The 18721-nt window shown below is 57.1% G+C and overlaps 2 protein-coding genes across 2 annotated transcripts in view; both read left to right on the forward strand.

Annotated features, from left to right (window-relative positions):
* Nucleotides 1-9899, forward strand: part of LOC105979119 (uncharacterized protein DDB_G0271670-like) — a 17985-nt gene extending 8086 nt beyond the window's left edge. The window contains 4 exon segments of the mRNA XM_030885882.1: nt 3-127; nt 887-929; nt 9147-9159; nt 9801-9899. Coding sequence (XP_030741742.1) covers nt 3-127; nt 887-929; nt 9147-9159; nt 9801-9899 — 280 coding nt within the window.
* A 4053-nt stretch (nt 9900-13952) lies between these two features.
* Nucleotides 13953-18721, forward strand: part of ALX4 (ALX homeobox 4) — a 46765-nt gene continuing 41996 nt past the window's right edge. Inside the window, exon 1 of the mRNA XM_004708314.3 lies at nt 13953-14412. Within this exon, the coding sequence (XP_004708371.1) occupies nt 13953-14412 (460 nt within the window). The remainder of the gene's footprint in view (nt 14413-18721) is intronic.

Consider the following 18721-nt stretch of genomic DNA (forward strand, 5'->3'; position numbering starts at 1 on the left):
AGCAGCAGCAGCAGCAGTTGCAGGAGCAGCAGTCATAGCAGCAGCAGTCATAGCAGCAGCAGTCATAGCAGCAGCAGCAGTAGTTGCATGAGCAGCAGTCAAAGGAGCAGCAGCAGCAGCAGCAGTAGTGATGCATGGCTCGGGTAAGAAAGGCTTTCCAGGGGTGGGCAGGAGTTCACCTCACAGAACAGGTTGGGAAAGGGAGAGCAGGGTAAGGGATGACCCGGTTTGGGGAAAACTTTCTAGAAGCCAAGCTGGCTCCTGTGCCACTTCCTCAGCCTCCAGCCCCCATCAGGCTCTCATTTCCTCTAGAGGGGGCTGAGCGCCAACACCCTGCTGCCTGCCTGGACGGCACATCAGAGACCGGCACCATGTGCCACAGTTTCACGGGGTGTAAAGTGCTCAGCACCCTTTAAAGCTGGAGGGGCACCAGGGTGGGGGCTGAGATCCTGCCTCAAAAGGCTCAGAAGCACTTTAGAGAGCGCCAAGAGCAGCCAGGTTCCTGGCTTTGCCCTGGAACTGTTTATCTCCTTTTTAAATGACAAGGGGGGTGGGTTGGGGCCGGCTGAGAACTTGTAAAGGGAAGCATGAACCGAGCCGGTGAGTCCGGTGGTTGCCTTGAAAGCTTCCCAGTGAAGCCGCTGCCGACCCACCCACAGCACTGACCAGGCCCCCTCTGTGCCGACATCCCTCCGCTACAGCTTCCGGTGCCACGCCAGGGTGCCATTTACTCAGGGAAAGGGAAACCCATTTATAAAGTGCCTACTGTGTGCGGAGCCTTCCCATTGTCACAATGGCACAGCAAGGCCAGCAGCAGCATCCCAGTCTATCGCCTAAGAGCACAAAGGCCCAGCCAGCCTGAAGGAAATGGCCCAAGGTCACATAGCAGCAAGTACGGCAGAAGCAGGGTTCAAATCCAAGGCTGCAAGGTAGTTTTCCTCCACAGAGAAGGTGCTGTGAAGCTGCTCAGAGGGGGCTGTGCTCCCCACCTGGGGAGAGTAGAGAACCACAGGTGCAGGTGCAGGTGGAGGAAGGAAGTCTACCTCGCCAGCTGACACCCACACCCCCAGGGGTCAGGACGCGGCCGATGTCACAGGCGAGGCCCCACCCCAGGCCGGACAGTGAGAATGAAGCTCTGGCCCACTGTAAACATCCCCTCTGGACATTTCCCTACAAATGCTTCCTCCTCCCGGTCCTTGGGTAACTACTAAGGTTGTTCCCAGCTCCCAGATGAGAAAGCGGACTTTCCAGGCCACCAGGGAGTGGCAGCGTCCAAGTCATCCTTGTGACTTCCCTCACAACTCCAGGTCACTCACTGTCCCGTCCCCATGCCACCAGCCCACCCCACTCCAGCAGACACTCTGCAGTTCACAAGATTTTTTCCCAGCCCAGGGCGCTGCTACCTCCCTGAGTGTCTGACTGGGGAAGACATACATGTAAGGGGGGGTCTGTGAGCTCCCAAGAAGTGGAGGCTGCTGGCTAGAAGGTCCCGGGGAACCCCTTGCTCCGGCCCAAGGAATGGGGATGCAGAACCTTCACCTCAGCCTTCCTGGAAGCCTACGGACCTTGAAGAGTTTGGAGCAGCATCCCACCTGCCAAGGGGTCCTTCCCTTCCATTGCTACCTGGAAGCAGAGGAGAAGACAGGCTTCCATGACCTGACAACTAATGACCGCTCTTCTGGCCGTCACGCTTCAGCTGGTGGCCTTGGCGGAGAGTAGCTGCGACACTGAACAGCAGCACTGAGTGGAAGCGGGGCTGTGACTTGGTTTCCCTCTGAGTTTTAATGATTTGAATCCTTTTCTCCAGAGAGGGAATAATCAACCACTCCCGAAAGACATGGCCGAAGTGGAGATGAAGTGACAGAATGCTCCCGCCGGTTCTCTTTGTCCCCTCCCTCCCTCACCTGTATTTTGCCTGAGTGCACCCATCCATTCCTTCAGCACCCTTGCCGGAAGTCCATTCAGTCATTCGGCCTCTTTGCCTGGGCCCCTCCATTCATTCATTCATTTGGTCTCTTTGCCTGAATCCGTGCCACCCAAAGATTGTAGTGCATGGAGTGGCTGCTGTTTGGGGAAAGGACACTTAGAGAAAGGGTGTGGGGAACCTTCTAGAAGATGAGGCTGGAGCCGTGCCTCACAAACCAGCCAAACACTGCCAGCAAGTTGATTCCCACTCAGAGCGACCCTAGAAGGGAATTCCCAGGCCAAACCCTCAGCAAAGGCAAAGAGACATTCCAGGGACCCTCTGGGGGCCATAGTGGCAGGTCCCAGCCAAGGCCTCATCCCACTACTTCCTAGAGTGGAGGCCACCGGCGCTTCCTGATAAGGTGTCACGATTTCCCTCCTTCCTCTCCCAGTGTTGGCGCCCCAATTTGTGAGGGCTTTATTAAAAACACACAGTTAATGGCCAGGGGAGTGGGGGCATTTTCCCCTCTTCTCTCCCTACCCCTCCCTGCCCGGAGCCTCCACTCTGGCTGGAATGCGGCCATCAAAATAAACATTAAATGCAGAATGCCAGAGCTGAGTTATTACTTGTGAGGGTGCTGGGAGAAAAATTTATAGCAACATTACAGTGTTTTGCTAGAAATCTCTTAATGCACCCAAATGGGGAGGTGTGTGTGTTTTTTATTAAAATGTTACACTCTATAAATCCCATCCACGGGAAGGACACAGGTGGTGACCTAGGGATGAAGCCGAGAAGCTGTCACTCCTATCTTTGGGGCTGTCCAGTCCCCTGGATCTGGGACCAGTCAAGTCACCCCCTCTGCCATCTACCTCTCCTCCCCCTTCCCCACCACAGGAGAATCCACCCAGCGGTGTGATGATCTTCTCCACTTCCCATCACCCTCAGGCTCAGACTAAAAGTTGCAATTTTCTTAAAAGGCCTCTCTGAGTCCAGAACCCCCCCACCGTGCCTTTATGAAGTTGGAGGCAGGGTGAAATTTCCTGTTGGTCCATTTTCACCGAGTTAGATTCTGGCTGATGCTGCATTTTTGTTTTGTGTTGTTTTGTTTCAAGGGCTTCTTTGTGAAAAGACCATCATGGGTCTGTCTCCAGTCTTCATTCTGGAACGTTCTTCAGAGGTTGTAGATGGTATCCCACAGGCAGCATGGTAGACTCGGTTTTTCTCCTTTTTACCAAATGTGGGTGTGGCCTTTCCTTAATGAACAGACCATGGAGAGTGGGATTCCTATCAGCCACACCTAGAACAGGAGCCAATGCGTCCACCTGCATTAAAACGTGCCGGTCCTCACCTGGTTGTTGGATTCCAAGTGCAGTGCCCACACCACTAGAGGGTGTAACAGTGAACCCCCCAAAATGGTATGCCCAGGGCCCAGCCTCTGGTCCCTGAGAAAGTGCCCTTATTGCAGAAGAGATTAAAGAACTCCAGAGGAGATCATCCTAGATCAATTCTGTGCACCCTAGGATAAGACCCTGAGAAGATGGCCATGTGGCCGTGCTGAGGGACCCTGGGGTCGCCAGGAGCTGGGAGCGGGGAGAGTCTTCCTTTCTCGCCTTGAGCCTCGGGTCCCACCTTCAGAACAAGGAGAGACCGGCTTGCTGCTGTTCCTAGGCTATTTTGTTACTGCTGGTGCTACTTTGCTAGGCAGTTCTCTCTCAGCCTCTTCCCGCCTCCCACTGATTTGCATATTTCTGGGGAAAGGGGCCTCAGCTTTTAACAGAGTATCAAAGACCTGGCTCCCCTGAAAAGTAAAGAGCCATTGAGAGAGAGGCCCCAGAAGATGGGAATGTGTACGTGAGAGAGAGAGAGAGAGAGAGAGAGAGAGAGAGAGAGAGAGAAGATGGGACTTGTACCTGTCATCTGGAGAAGCCTGCTGCCTCTGCCTGGCTCTCTAAATTCCTGTCCAGATTCTCTCCACACACACACACCCCTTGTTCGCCGCGCGCGCACACACACACACACAGAGCGCTGGGGTGTCTACTGCACTATCCCCTCCTTAAGGAGCTCTGTGGGCACAGATGGCTAAGTGCTTGGCCACTAAGCAAAAGGTTGGCATTGCCAACCCACCTGAGGCACATAGACCTGGTGATCTTCTTCCAGGAAAATTAGTCAAGGCAGCTCCTGGGGGCAGCTCTCCTCTCAGGTGGGGCTGCCTCAAATCTAAATCCACTCCGCAAGAACCCACTGCCATCGCCACCTCCTCTGTCCCACTAGGGCGGGATCAAGTTCGCCCCTCAGTTGGGAAGTCCCTTTTCAAACAGGCTTGAAAAGTTTGCTGAAGGAGACAGTCTACCTGGATGGGCATCCCTGTCTCCCCCCCTCACCCCCCCATCCCACACACATACAGTGCAACCCAGCTCTGAGGGATGAAGCAAGCTTAAAATGAACAAAAGCGGCAGACACCTGCCACTGCTTTAGGAGCCTTGAGTAGCAGAGCTCACCTGCACCCCACCCCCCGGCCCCCGCCCCGAAGAACTTCAAGGGAAAGGCCAGGGGAGCATTGCTAAGGAGACGAATCACAAAATGATCTAGTTGGCCCACGCTTCAGTCTGGAGGGTGGGACCATGGGACAGGGGCAGCTTAGCGCGCCGGACTCTCAGCAAGACCAAGGACTCCAGAAACCTGGCCACACGCTGCCTCAACACCCCAGGACGCCAGGTCAGGGCAGCTGCAGGCGCCAAGCCTGCCAAGTCCCAGGTCAGAATGAGAGCCGGTGATGAGAAAGCGGATGCCAGTGTGGATTTGAACTCACTGGTCATTGTGTGATGGCAGAATAGAACTCCCCCATGCAGATCACATGGGCTGTGATCCCTTTCGTCCGGAGGGCAGCTGGTGGGCTCGAACTGCCAACCTTTGCTCAAGCAGCTGATCCATGGAGCCACCAGGGTGCCCATGATGTTCCTAGGAGATAGACACAATCTCTCTGGAGCACAGAAAGGAGACTTAGTGGCCCAAGATGGAGACGTCCACAGATGGTGGGGTAGGGTTGGTAGCTAGCACCCTACCCTTTAGAAAACTAGGGACGAATTCCACTTCGAGATACCAGGGAGGGGTCTGGTGCTGGCCAAGAGGAGGGCAAGGCAGACAAGAACTCAGCTGAGGGGAGCACCTCCCGGAGACTGGGATCCTGGCTCTCCCATCAAAATTGGTTCCAGCGTCAGCTCTGAGACTTTGCCTCGTCCTGTGTCTGGGTGTCTGGTGGTCTGGTCCTGTCTCCCTTAGGCTCAGAAAGAGGGTGGGTGAATAGCCCGGGGCATGGGACCCAAACCCTTGCCTGGGGTCACCACTAACCACCTGCCTCTGGGGGTCCTCACCCCTGTCCCCAAGCAGTGGTAGGAGCCCAAAGCCACCGGAGATTTGGGTGTTCTGGTTTTTCACATGGATTCTCTCAGCCTCCCGGCCAGGAGCCTGAGCCAGACGTTCCCCCCAAGGGATAGAAGTCAGGGGACTGCTGGGCTGCCCTGCACCTGCACCCTCAGTTCCGCATTCAGAGCTGCCCACAGCCGAGAGGTGGCCAGAGGAGAGGGGCCTCAGGCTGCGGACAACTAACTCTGTAGCTCTGAGCTCTGGACATGGCTCTCAGTTCCCGGTGAAGGAAAGATCTCTGGCAGATGGGAGAGAGGACAACTATGTTCCCAGAGGCCAGCAGCAGAGGGTGGAGAAGGCTGGTGGGTACCTACCACCACCACCACTACCTGCTAACCACCCATTCTGTGCCAGGCACTGTGCCAAGCCTCTCTCCACTATCCTCTGTGGCCCTGACCACTCCCCAACCTTCCAACCCCCATCCCTCCTCCCCATCAGCCACAGCCTCCTGACCGGGCAGCTCAGGGTGCCTCCCACTACAGGTGGGGGATGGGGGAACCCTTTCTCCCAGAAATGGGAAGGCTGACAAGGGGTGCTGTGGTCAGATGTTGCCCATTTGAGGCCCCTGAACTCTGTGCCGTGGGGACAAAGACAAGGGCCCCTTGCTCACTTCGACTTCAGGCCAGGGACCAAGGACCCTAAGCCTTAGGGCAATGGGAGCTTAACTGAAAATGGAAAGATACAAAAAGCCAGTCTGAACTGTAAGGTGCCGCGGAGCTGGAGTTGAACGGCTCCAGGTACCCTCCTCCCTATAAACCATCAGTACCACCCATGTCCCCTCTGCTGCCCACCTTCACTGACCCATGGCTGGAGTCTCAGGTCTACGGTCTCCTTTGTCCTTGTCCCTCCAGGAGCTCCCTCCCCCCTCCACCTGGTGGTTGGTATAATGGTTACCCATTGGGTAGTGATAAACAAGGTCAGCAGTTCAAAACCACCAAGCCACTTGGATGGAGAAAGATGGGGCTATCTAACTTTTACCGTCTTGGGAACTCACGGAGGCAGCTCTACCCTGACTTACAGGGCTGCTGTGAGTCAGCATCCACCGCATGGCAGTGGGTTGAGTTATTTCCTCCTGGGGCTTTGAAAGAACCCTGACCAAGGGCAGGAAAGGAGAGTGACTATGATCTGTTTTCCCCAAAGTGGAAGGGCAGCACCCCAAGTGTTTATTTCTGAACCCCTTTTAAGCAGAGGCAGTGATGTCTAAAGTAGCAGGCTCGGGGTGAAGGGAGGGTCTTGGCACTGGCGGGGAGCCATGGAGAGGCGATGGGTAAGCCCAGGGCTGCTAACAGAGCGTCATCAGCTTGTACCCACCTCCACTTTGCCTTGAGAGGAAAGACCAGGAGACCTCCTGCATAAGGATCGTCACCTAGCACACTCGATGGGACAGGGGCATTTCTATCTGTCAGAGAGGGTCATTCCGAGCCATACTCCATTCCACATCCAGCGTTCCTGCTACCAGGAAGGAACAAAAGTGGACAGGATTTCAGTTAATTTCTGCAGTCTTTCCCCTCACTCCCAGAAGCAACTGCTGTCATGGCCCCCGTTTTACAAGAAACTGAGGCCAGAGAAGGATGTGACTTAGCAGACATTGCACATCCAGTAAACTGCAGGCATGCGATCCGACCCTGAATCTAAAGCTAGGCTCTTCTTGTGTCAGAGAGCCAAACACATCACCATCAAGTCCATTGAAACTCGTCAACTGGGGCGGGGGAGATTCGACAGGGCGTTTTTATGGGGTCTTCTCTCCCTCACTGTTTCCAATCCCAAAGGCTTCCCCATATCTCAGATATTGACTCCTCAGCCCTACTTTCTCCTAGAGAGAATTCAGAACTCCCCCCAACCCCACCCCCTGGCCAGGAGGACAGGCCGCAGGGGGATTGGAGCTGGGGTCAGCACAGCTGCCAGTGGCTGTCCACAGACCTTTGGGGCAAGGTGGTGAGGTGGGGGGCAGGCGGAGCAAGTGGAAGTAGAACTGAAACCATAGAGGAGAAAGACCCCGGAGGCCAGGGCACTGGGTTGTGGGAAGGAAGAGGGAGTGATGGGTGGCCAGGGAGCTGGCATTGTGGGCAAGGACCCTGGCTTGGGGGTGAGAAGGGCCAAAGGACCCAAGACTTGGGCGAGGGTCCCTCTAGCTGGAGAGAAGCAGGAGGCCAGCCCTCTCCTGCCATCTTCAGACCTTTACTGCACCGGGTCTCCAGCGGGTTTCCCAGGTGGAGGGATGGGAAGACCACCCCCTACCAGACAGGGTAGGGATGCAGGCCTCTCTTGGGGAGAAGGCTAGTAGGGGGTGAGGGGCAGGTCTGAGGGAACCGAGAGGACTGAGGTGAGCGCAGCTCTGGCCACGTCAGTGGGTCTTTGCCTTCTGGGGACCAGGGACCTCCCTGACACCTTGCTGAAAGTCTGAAACCTCTGCAGACACACAAAGAGAGTGACCCTCAGCTCCCCTCTACCCTTCCCTCCACCTCTGAAGCCCCGCCCAGACCCCTTTCTGCTAAGAGGTTGGGCGGAGAAGTTCCAGGCTCACGCCAGGGCAGCCCTGAGGGTAGACCACTGTTCTGACCAGAAGTTGCCTTAGGGCTTCTCTACCCTCTGGGAGGCAGTAACGGCCTTCATTTCCCGATTGCCAGTCTCTTGCAGCCCCTTTTTGAAGCCATAAGGGAGATGGGACAGGAGAAAAGACCGAAGAAGCAGGGGCTGCTGGCCAAACACCTGGCTGGGCGTTTTGGCTAAGGACGTCTGGGGATTACTTGTGAATTGGAATGATCTGTGTTCCGGCTGTAATCTATAGGTAAGGGGTGGGCAGGTTCCCACCCCAGAGGCCGCCTTTCGGATCCAACTGCTTCCTCCCGGGGTCCATGGGAATTAAAGCACTCTGGCGTCGGCAGCACTTTCAAGACAGATTTTGCACCAGGATGCCTGACCCCAGTCCCAACCAGGCTGGCCCAGCGGAGCTCTCTCTGCACCCAGCGGGCTGAGCTCTAGCCTCCGCCTTTGCAGGCAGGAGGCCAGAGGACCTCGCTCTTGCTCCCTAGTGAACCATGACCCTAGGCCCGAACCCCAGAGCCGAGCCGCGGCAAAGTGCCTCAGCACCTCTAAAACTGGGAGAGAGATCCGGAAGCAACCACGCATGGACACGAGTGTGCATCCCTGGTGAAGCGAGATTGGCGTGCTCTTTTTATTTTTTTAGCCTCCATCCCTGTGTTAAGACAGAACGTGTGAACGACCAACACTCTACTAAGACAGACAGGGTCAAGCGCTAGTCCCTGATAAACGAGGGTGGGTCCCAATGAGGTTTTCCTTGAGACCCCTTGTCTCTCTGACCCCTTACCCACAGTATAGGGTAAGGGGGTAAGGGTGAGCTGACGGAATGCCTATGGCGAATCAGGGCAGACAGATGTGTGCAGGTGAATCCTGGAACGCCAGAGCCCCGGAACAGCTGGTCCTCTAAGTCTGGGATGCAGATCCTGCTGCGGGGTGGGGCCACGCAGCCCTCTGCGTCTGCCCTCCCCCACCGCTTCTTCCCAAGAGGCCTATTCCCGAGCTCAAACCGGCTCCCTACTGGGAATCTGGGCGTACTTCAGCCTCTCGATCCCCAGGATCTCTCGCGCCCAGACCTGGGAACATCTGGAGGGAATTCGCTGGGCACAGCTTCATTCAGACCAGGGACGCGGCCTGCTGCCCGTGGGCAGCGTTGGGCTCAGCAGAATTGGAAAGGCGACGCTGGGGGAGAAGGGATGGGGTCTGCCGCAGCTGGGTGCCTCCGGAGTCCGGAGCGCTGGCGCCCAGCTCGCAGCTCGGCCTGGGTCCCCGCCCCCAGGTGGCAGCATAAGGTAGGTTTGGTTGGGAGGTCGGGCCACGCGGGCCTCACTCGCGGCCGCCCGGAGCGGCACGGAGCAAACTGGGAGCGTTTCCGCCAACCTTGCAGGCCAATGGGAGTTTCCAGTCGGAAGTCGCTTCATGATCAGAGCACGCGGGAGAAGTTGGGGGGAGAAGGGAGAAGAGTGAGTTCCAAGTTCAAATCCCAGGACCTTCAATTCGCTATGTGACCACGAACAATGACTTCACTTTCTGTCCATTAAAAAAAAAAAACGTCATTGAAGGATAAACAAATACGGTCACGTGCTCGGCCGCTTACCAAAAAATTGATGGGTCAAACCTAATCAGCGGTTCTATGGGAGAAAGGCTTGCAAGATAAAGACCTGGTGATTTGCTTCTATAAAGTCTATAGTCTAGAAAACCCTACGCGCCGGCTCTGCTCTGCCGTAGGACGTCGCTATGAGTCTGCAGCGGCGGGCAAAGATTTCAACACATTGTTCGGATGCTGGTTCCGGGCAGCGGGGTTTCTCTAGATGTCTCGCGGCTGCAGCAAGGCCTCTTGCTTTTTCTCGTGACCCTCCTCGCCCCTTCTACCTGAAAATTTTTTCGCAGCTCCTAACTTCGGAGCCCTGTGCTAGCCTCCTGCTGCTTCTAGAGCGACAGCAAGAAGTTCGGCGGTATCCACGCGCCGCGGGGCCGATGCAGCTTCCAGGTCCGCCCGCGGAGTGGAAGCGTGCTTGACGGCTCGCTGTAGGTTGGTGTGCACCGGTCGCTCCCTCTCTGAGCTCCGCGGTTTTTCAGGCCCAGCGGGAATGAAGAGGGGCCAGAGACCCGAAGGGCGTGGCTGGCATGGATTCTTCTGTATCCCTTCCCCTCTGGGACTCTCACACCGATTCAATTTCCCACCCGCGGGCGCTGCCTGGATAACTCCAGCCCTGCTGCAGAGGGACTGAACGATGGCCCGCCAGTCATTCATTCATTCATTCATTCATTCATTCCCATCACCAAGAGTTCTAGTAGAAAGACAATAAATCAACCTAGATCTGTGGGAGCAGAGGTGGGAAATGGGTCAGATCACAAAGATGTGGGGGAAATAAGCGGGTAAAGGTGACAAGTAGAGTTAAGGTGGTAATGGAAAGTGTCCCCAGGAGGCGACAATGCCCATGGTCTTGAAAAAAGACTGTCTCCCCCATACCCACACACCCCCTCTCCCTCTGCCTGGTGCTTCTGGGAGCTTCCCCCTTAGGGATGGGGAGGCATCCAGGAGGGGAGGGGCCAGCTCTGGAAGCAGCAGTGGGGAGGGAACCCCACCCCCACCCCATGGCAGGCCCACTCCTGGTTAGCAGAGAGCCTGCTGGGGTGCTCTCCCTCTGCCTGGGGTGTTCAGGGGTGGCAGCAACTGCGCCAGAGGGAGACAGCCAGCTAAGGGCAGCCCTTAGCTGTAGGAGCAAGAACAAACCTGACAGCGCAGAGCCTGCTCTAGAATGGCAACCCTTGAAGGCGTCGCTAGACCACGGAGAGGGCATCCTGCAATCTGTTGGAGGAACTGGTTAGGAGCAGCTCGGCTTTCAGCTATGGTCGGAGGGGTGAATGGATGTGCCCTTGAAGGAGCGAGTGCTCAAACACACACCAGAGTAGCCAGCTGCACACTTACCATTGCCCTTTCCGGAAGAGTGCTTTCCAAAGGGCTGTTCTCACTTTCAAGGACCTACGCACAATGTCCACGCCCAGACAAAGGCAACCTCCCTGCAGGTTCTCTCCTGCAAGCCCTCGCTCCTACATTTCAAGGACAGTTGGACACAGGTGGGTGGATGGGTGGGGCCGCTGCAAGGACAGGTAGTTGGTCAGAAGAGCAGGAGCTAGATATGGTGGAGAAGCAACATGCTCAGCTAGCTGACGGGCCACAGTTTCTCTGCCCAGAGCACTCATGGCACAGGGGCACTGGAGGATGAGACTCTACCTGCCCTGAGTAACTCTCCACTCCCCCCGCCCCCCAGGGTATCCCCTCCTGCAGGGCTTTCCCTTCAAGCTAAATCAGGAACAGGGGAAGGGTGGCATCACTATCTGGGTGCCTGCAGGCAGCTTCCGGGAGCTTCTAACCCTAGTGATTTGTCAATTCTTCTCTGGTCAAAAAGCCTCCAAAGCCCTAGGAAACCACACTTTCATGAGCACCTGCTATGTGTCAGGCTCCTTCGAACAGGATGAGCTTCCTGACCCCTGCTTTCGGAGCAGCACAGGCCTGGAGAGAGTATGTGGGAGACACACGGACACTCTTAATTTTCTTCTGGATTCCTGGAAACCCATTGGCCTCGGCTCCAGATAACCAAACTCTCTCTGGGCAGTGGAAGAAACCAAGGGCTTTAAATCCAATGACCTTAATCTTGTATTCCGCAAATATGTGCTGGGTGACCCGCTGTGTTGCCTCCGCAAATATGTGCTGGGTGACCCGCTGTGTTGCCAGCTGCCCTCCGGAAGTCTCCCAGTAGTAAGGCAGAGAACAAGGCAGCTAGGCATGGAACCAGAGAGACACGTTCTGGGACAACGGAGCAGGAAATGACTCCTAGGGCTAGGAGAGATGGGGAAGACCCCCTCCGAGGAAGCCTAAAGATTTAGTCAGACAAAAGCCCAGTGTGGGGGTGTGGTAGCTCTGGAGGGATTCCCAGTTGGTGGAGGAAACCCACCTTTGCAATGTGCACAGGCAGGCTCTGAGCACTGAGGGAAAACTTAGGCGGGACATGGACATTTAGAAAGATAGCAGCCCCCCCTTCCACTCCCCTACCCCCGCACTGTGGGCTGTTTGAGTCTCGGTGTGCCCATCTGTAGAATGGGTATGGAAATAATGCCTTTGTCCTCAGACTCTTGCTGGAAGCTGGGGAGAAGGAGCCAACCCCCTGCACAGCTGGTTTTAGCACCCTAGCGCTCACGTGGTTTAAGCCAGAGGTGCAGGTCCCAATGAGTGGTGGGGGTGGGGCGCGGCTTTCGGGGCCCCTGGCCTGCATGGTTTGCAGAATATCTTTATTAACGAGCACTTCAAGGTAAGCAGTCAATGGGAACCAGATGTGGGAGTGTGAGGTCGGCGGCCAGCAAGGGCCAGGGATACCAAGGGCAGAGCAGGGGCGAGGGTTAGGCCGGATGAGGTTGTGGGTAGAAGCACAAGCCCCAGATACTTTTTCCCTTTGGGGAGCCTTGGGTGCCCTTGATGGACTAACGTTCCTAGATTCGGGCAATCAGGTCCCGCTTTCTTTTTCCCTTCCCCTCTCATGGCACTTGCAGCTCCCTGGAGGCATGTCCTTGATCCATGGATTTTCCCTGTGGTTTCGTGCACGCTTTTCTAACTGATCTCCTCCGATCTGCAGCCACTCCGCAGCCCAAGACTCGGTTACAAGACCCGGCTATTTTCCCCTGGCGATGTTCCAGGTCGGCGTCGCTTGTCCGTGAAGCGACTAGCGTCTAGTGGGGCTCCAAGCCCCAGAGGTGCTACTTCCTAGCTGTGTGACCTCGACCAGGTGACTGCACCTCTCTGAGTCTCCTCTTGCTCCCTCGTAGGAGAGTGGAGGGGGTGGGAGTGGCCCAGGCACCAGCCATCAGAGTTGTGGGCACAAGCAATGACTAACTAGCTTGCTAGACCCTTAGTGAAAGTAAAAGGCATCTGAAATTGCAGCCGTGAAACCCAAGCCTTTCTGTTCCTAGTTGGGGACAAGAAGGCCAGCGTGGGCAAAGACTGTGCCTCACGGTGAGCAGGTGACAGCGCCGACAGGGCGAGGCTAGCAGGTCTCTGAACTCCTCTCTTCCAACTTTACCAGCCAGAAAGTCGCCTGCGTGCGATGTGCGCGACCCTGCCCCTGGAGGGAGGCGAGAGGGAAACGCTCTAAAGCGGCAAGAGCTGGGCCCAGCCCAGGGCTTCCGTAAGGTTGGGTGCCTACAGGCCCCTCCCCGGCCGCCCCCTCCCCGTGACTGTTAAAGGTCCTTGGATGGAGGAGGGCTGGGGTGGGGATGTCATGAACAAGATGTAAAGATGGCCTGCCCAGGGCGACAGCGGCGGGTGTAAAAACTCCCTGTTGGAACAGGGGAGGCGTTGGGAACGAGGAAATGGTATCGTGGGAAGCCTGCGTCCCAACAGCTGCGTCGCCAAGTCGGTGCAGAAGGGTCCCAGCGACTCGCAGGCACCCGAGGCCAACGGATGTCAAAACCGGTTGGTTTTTAAACCAGTCACTAAAATGTTGTATGCGCAACCCCGCCCCTCGTCCCCAGGCCAAAGCTGGAGCTAGCCAATTTCCGAACGGAGCCTTGGGAGCCCCGAGTGGGGGGAGTCCGGGCACCTCCCCGGCTCCGCCTGGGATCGGAAAGGCCCTAAGGCGCCTCCGGGTGGAATCCAGCCGCTAGCGAGTTAGTGGCCACTCTTTAAGAGAGAGGGGAGGAGGGGCAGGGGTGGTAGCCGAGAGAGTAGGGAGATAGAGGGAGGTGGGGAGAAGGAAGGAGCAAGTCAGGGGAGGGAAAGGAAAAAAAAACTCCCCCCCACCATACCCTACCCTCGCCCTTCAAAACCTTAAGTGGGTTTGGGAGATCTGGTCAACTTTCCGAAACATCTGAATCTTTTTACAGCCCTCCGCTTTTTCTCTGGGCCAGCTGTGGGGAGGGAGGCGAGAAGGGGGGAGAGGCGGGCGTGGAAGGGGAGGAGGGAGCGAGCTAGCGGGCCAGCGGAGCGCACAGCCACCGCCTCCTCGCCTCGCCAAACTCCCGGCCAAGGCGCGCGGCGGCGTCCTCGCGCTCGGCTCGTACCCCCACCCGCCGCCCGCGCACGCCAGGCATGAATGCTGAGACTTGCGTCTCGTACTGCGAGTCGCCGGCCGCTACCATGGACGCCTACTACAGCCCGGTGTCGCAGAGCCGGGAGGGCTCGTCGCCTTTTAGGGCATTCCCCGGCGGCGACAAGTTCGGCTCCACTTTTCTGTCCGCCGCCGCCAAAGGGCAAGGCTTCGGGGACGCCAAGAGCAGGGCTCGCTACGGCGGCGCGGGGCAGCCTGACCTGGCGCCCCCCCTGGAGAGTGGCGCCGGGCCGCGGGGCTCCTTTAACAAGTTCCCGCCGCAGCCGCAACCGCCGGCCCCGCCGCCAGCCCAGCCGCAGCCCCAGCCGCAGCCGCAGGCGCCCACGCAGCAGCCGCACCTCTACTTGCAGCGAGGCTCCTGCAAGACGCCCCCGGACGGCAGCCTCAAGCTTCCGGAAGGCAGCGGCGGTCACAACGCGGCCTTGCAGGTCCCCTGCTACGGTGAGTGCCCGCGCGGGCCCCCACGGAGCTGGGGAGCGAGGCTCGGGGTCCGGAAGGCAGGAGTCCACTCACTAGCTGGGGAGGCGCGGGGGGCTGAGCCGCGGTTGATTCAGGTAGGAAATTGGGATCGCTCGCTCTGTGGAGCTCCAGGGATCGGCCCTGCCCCTTCTACCTCTTGGCCTGAGATGCGCAGCGTTTGACTTTGAAACTAGAATTGATCTGGTCGCTGTTTCCCCCAAGCCGCTCGCTTTGCGCTCCCCACGGGACCCGTTTCGAACCGGCTGTAGCGCACAGGCTCTCGGCTTGCGCCGGAGCAGCGGCGAGGCGCTTTGGGGCTGCAGGGGTCTTGTTCCCCTCTGGCCAGGGGGCTCCTGCTGCAGTGCCACAGGTGGGAACATCGCAGGTGCGGGAGGGGGTGTGTGGAGAGGGCGAGCGAGCACAGTTTCAGGGGCGCACACTTGAAGCCTATGCACCGCGGCCGAATCCCATTGCGAGTCTAGAGATGGCTGGGACCTGGAGAGCAGATTCCGGGTCCCTGGGAGCGCAGCTCCGCATGGGAAGGAGGAAGGTGCAGGGTGCCCTGGCGTCTCTTCCACTGCTAGCTTCGGAGAGAACTGGTTTCGGAACAATAGTTTAGAAATGGGCGGGGTGGCAGGAAGCCCTGGGGTTCTAGACGGAGAGGGGCCGTGGGAAGAGGGGTTTAGGTTAGACTTTGGAGCTGCAGGGAACCGGAGGGAGCTGGCCTAAATGACCTCCAAGCCCCTTGAATGCGTCCATAGGACGCTGGCCTGCGGCCCCACAGCACAGCGACTTTTCATCAGAGGGGCTGCCCAGGGCTGACTGAGGTTGAGCCCCTTGGGCTTCTCTTCATCCACAGAATCGGTATTTACTGGGGAGTTCAGATTTGGAAGGGAAGAGAGCGGAGACACACACACACACACACACACACACACACACACCCCAAAGGTAGCCCCAGAGGTCCATTTGAGGCCTTGGTCTTGGGCCCCTAATAAGATGAGCCTTTCCTAAGAGGGCCCAGATCGGCACTACTGCTCCATGCTCGATGGAGTGGCCTGGCCAGCTAAATAACCTTCCCAACAGCTGTGATGACCCCTGCTCGCTCACACTCCCTCTTCTGCAGGTTCAAGCTCATGCTGGATGGCTCTTTATACCCACAAATATACCAGGTCATATGCTTGTCTACACTTGCAGTACACACACACCACATCTACCTCATGGGCCAATGTGGTCACACACACTTCTGGACCCTCACACATAGCCCCACACTCCCAAACCCACAGGGCAGATGGAGAAAGCCCGCAGGGCCTATTTCTCAATCCCACTACCTTGCCTGTCCAGCCCCAGGCCCTCAGACCAGTTTTCCCAGAGGGCTGCTGTCCACAGGCCCCTGGACTCAGCTCCTTCCTCCTGGCATCACCCAGGCCCCTCCTTGTCCCTACCTTTGGGGGCTGCTGAGTTCTCCAGTAAGTCACAGATTGGAGTGGTGGTGCCTGGAGGCTTATTGTTCAAAGCCAGGGGGGACTGTGATTTTGCACCCACAGCACTGAGTTTCCATAGATTAAGGAAATTGACTACCTCTGAAATTGACTCCTTCCGCTTGGTCAGGTGTTAGTCAAAGCAGAGTTCTAATGGTTCCCAAGCCCTTGTTTAGAAAATGCCAGGTGTCTCCAGGCCCAGAGGGAAGGGGAGAGACAGGCTTCCAGGGTCTGCCTGTACCTCCTTCTTTCCCCAAGTGCCCTCCGCCCCCTCAGCCATAGCTAGTGCAACTGAGGGCGAGGGTTGACCACTTGACCTAGGACTGCCTCGAACTCACAGTGGGACTTCATCCTGGGTGACACTTAAAGGGGTCTCCATGAGTCTTTTACAGGAGTCGAAATGGGAGCCACTGAACTTCTGTCCCCAGCCTCTATGCTTTTGGGACCCTGAACTCATGGCTAGAAGAACTGGGCTGGCCAAGTCCCTGCTGCTGCCCTGAGCAGGGGCATGGGCCTCAGGTTGAGTGAAAGGCAGCCCCAATTCACTGATAGCCCTCCACCACCCCTGCCCCCTGGGCCTACTGCTGCCTAAGATGGGAGCTGCTCAGGGCAAAGGTACACTCAACCACCCCAAGATGCTAGGTTTATACTTCTACTTCTCCACTGGGCTGCCCTGCCCAGGAAATGAGTTCTGGGCCTTTTCAGAATGAGAGGACTGAGTAACTAGAGGTGAGGCCCTGCTTTCTGGGAGGAAGGCCCCTGGAGTTCACTCTCTAGAGTCTGCAAGCAGGGAAACTGAGGCACGCATTGGCAAAGATGCTCTCCCACCTCATGAGAGTCTGTACTTAAGAGAGCGAGTCAATTCAAGAAGAAGGCATCCAGACATTGGTGCCCAAGAGCTGGGCGAGGAAGAGGCAGAGGCAGGGCCAGACTCTCCAGCTCTCGGCCCACCCCAGGCTGCTCAGAGCCCAGGACTTCCTACCCCGCTTTGGAGTTCATGGATCTTGGAGATGAGATGAGCTGGAGGCAAGACTCAGAGGCCTCCCTAACCCCAGCCTGGAGGCACCGCTGCCCCTGCCTGATTGCTCCTCTGCTTGGGTCTGGCAGCTGTGCCAGCATCTCACAGCCGGAGAAGGAGAAATGCATCCCTTCTCAGCTGCAGCCGGTGGTGTCTGCTCAGACCCCAAGAGGGAGTGAGAAATCATCAGTGGCTGCAGACACCCAGTCCCACTCCTAGACCTCCACTTCCCCATCCGTACAAAGAGGGTGAGGGTAGAGAACTCGGGTTTTATGAAATTGCCATGCCTTGTCCTCGCCTGCTGCAATCCCCGCCCGGCTATGCGCTTCTGCCTCTGCACTTCGGTCTGTGGTCGGTGCCGTCCTGGGGAGCCAGAGCTCGCCTCCTAGACCCCAGGACACACGCCGCCGATTTTGAGACCCGACGTTTCACGGAAGAGCGATGAGCTTCCCCGAGACCAAACACCGGCCCTCTTGCTTCCAACACGGGGGGCCTGGCCTGGCGTCCTTCGGAGCCGCTGGCACGCGGACCAACTGCGGGAAGCAACCCGCTGCCTCCTCTTTCGCTTTCGGTTCAGTGCGCTCAGGTTTTCCTTAGGAGCAGTTAGCTCTCTGGGCCCGATTGGTGGTGCTCTCAGTGATCGGCGTCTCCTGGGGCTCAATGGAGGGGCAGCTCAGGATTTCCCGAATTAAACGCAGTGCCCAACACACTTCACACACACCAGGAACTGGGTAAAACTACGCCCGAGTGGTGGTCGGATGTAGTTAAGAATCGGGATGTGTTTTTGTAGGCGTGAAACCCACCAGGACACCGGAGAACTGGGGCCACAAGCAGACGCAGAAAAATGCCGCCCGGTGACGGTGGAAAGATCAGGAGCAGGAGGCTCTGCTGTGCTGGGGGGTGGTGATCCCAGGTCCGTTTTGCAGACAGCGGAAGATGCTTTTAATTTTCTACTTTGTAAATTTCCATAGCCCGCAGCCTTCTGTAGGATAACTCCCCAAGCCCGATCAGTCTGCTCTAAAGGCCGGCGTTCTTTCACAGAGACACAGGGGGCTTGGATTAAAGTCCTGGTATTATTTTAAATCCATCGACTTATACAATGATTTTCTTTGTTATCCTTCACCTTTTGTGTAATACGAAGTTCTTGAGGTGGGCATTTCAATGTATCACACTGGGGAGTCTGGCTGGCTACCACTCGCAGCACGGAGCGCATATTGAAAAGCATCCTTTTGCACGAAATCTTACTGTCGGGAGAAACTTTTTTAAAAAGTCGTTTAAGAAGATGTCCGAAAACTTCGCAGTGCCTAGGAGCCCGCCCTGTGATGGGTCAGCGGAGTTACTGGGGCAGAGTGGCTTTTGCACCAGGCGGACTCCAGGCTATCTGAAACCACCGCCAACCCAGGGACCCAGGAGCCCCCCAGAGCCTGGGGGTGGAGGCACTGGGCTATGGACCGCAAGGCCTGCGGTGAAGCCTAACACTTCAAACAGGTCCCTGAGGACTTCCATTTTGGAGAGAAGGTGGGCTGGGTTGGGCTGAGCTGGACATACTTTGTACCCAGGAGCTTTGGGACTGAGCCCTGGGCCTCAGCCCCCTTTCTTGCTTCCCATGGTTCTGCAGTTTAGCTTGGATGGCAAATGGAGACTTGAGTTGGAAATTCACAGCGTCTGCTAGGAGTGAGGGGAGGCTGGCACTCCCAACACTTGCCTGGGGTTGACATCTTTGAGGACTACCCCAAATCGGGGTCCCAAGCAATAAGTCCTAACGACGTGTGTGTGTGTGTGTGTGTGTGTGTGT

Source organism: Echinops telfairi, unplaced genomic scaffold (genome assembly GCF_000313985.2).
Source record: "Echinops telfairi isolate 266 unplaced genomic scaffold, ASM31398v2 ScPeMD7_60;HRSCAF=208, whole genome shotgun sequence".
Classification (NCBI taxonomy): domain Eukaryota; kingdom Metazoa; phylum Chordata; class Mammalia; order Afrosoricida; family Tenrecidae; genus Echinops; species Echinops telfairi.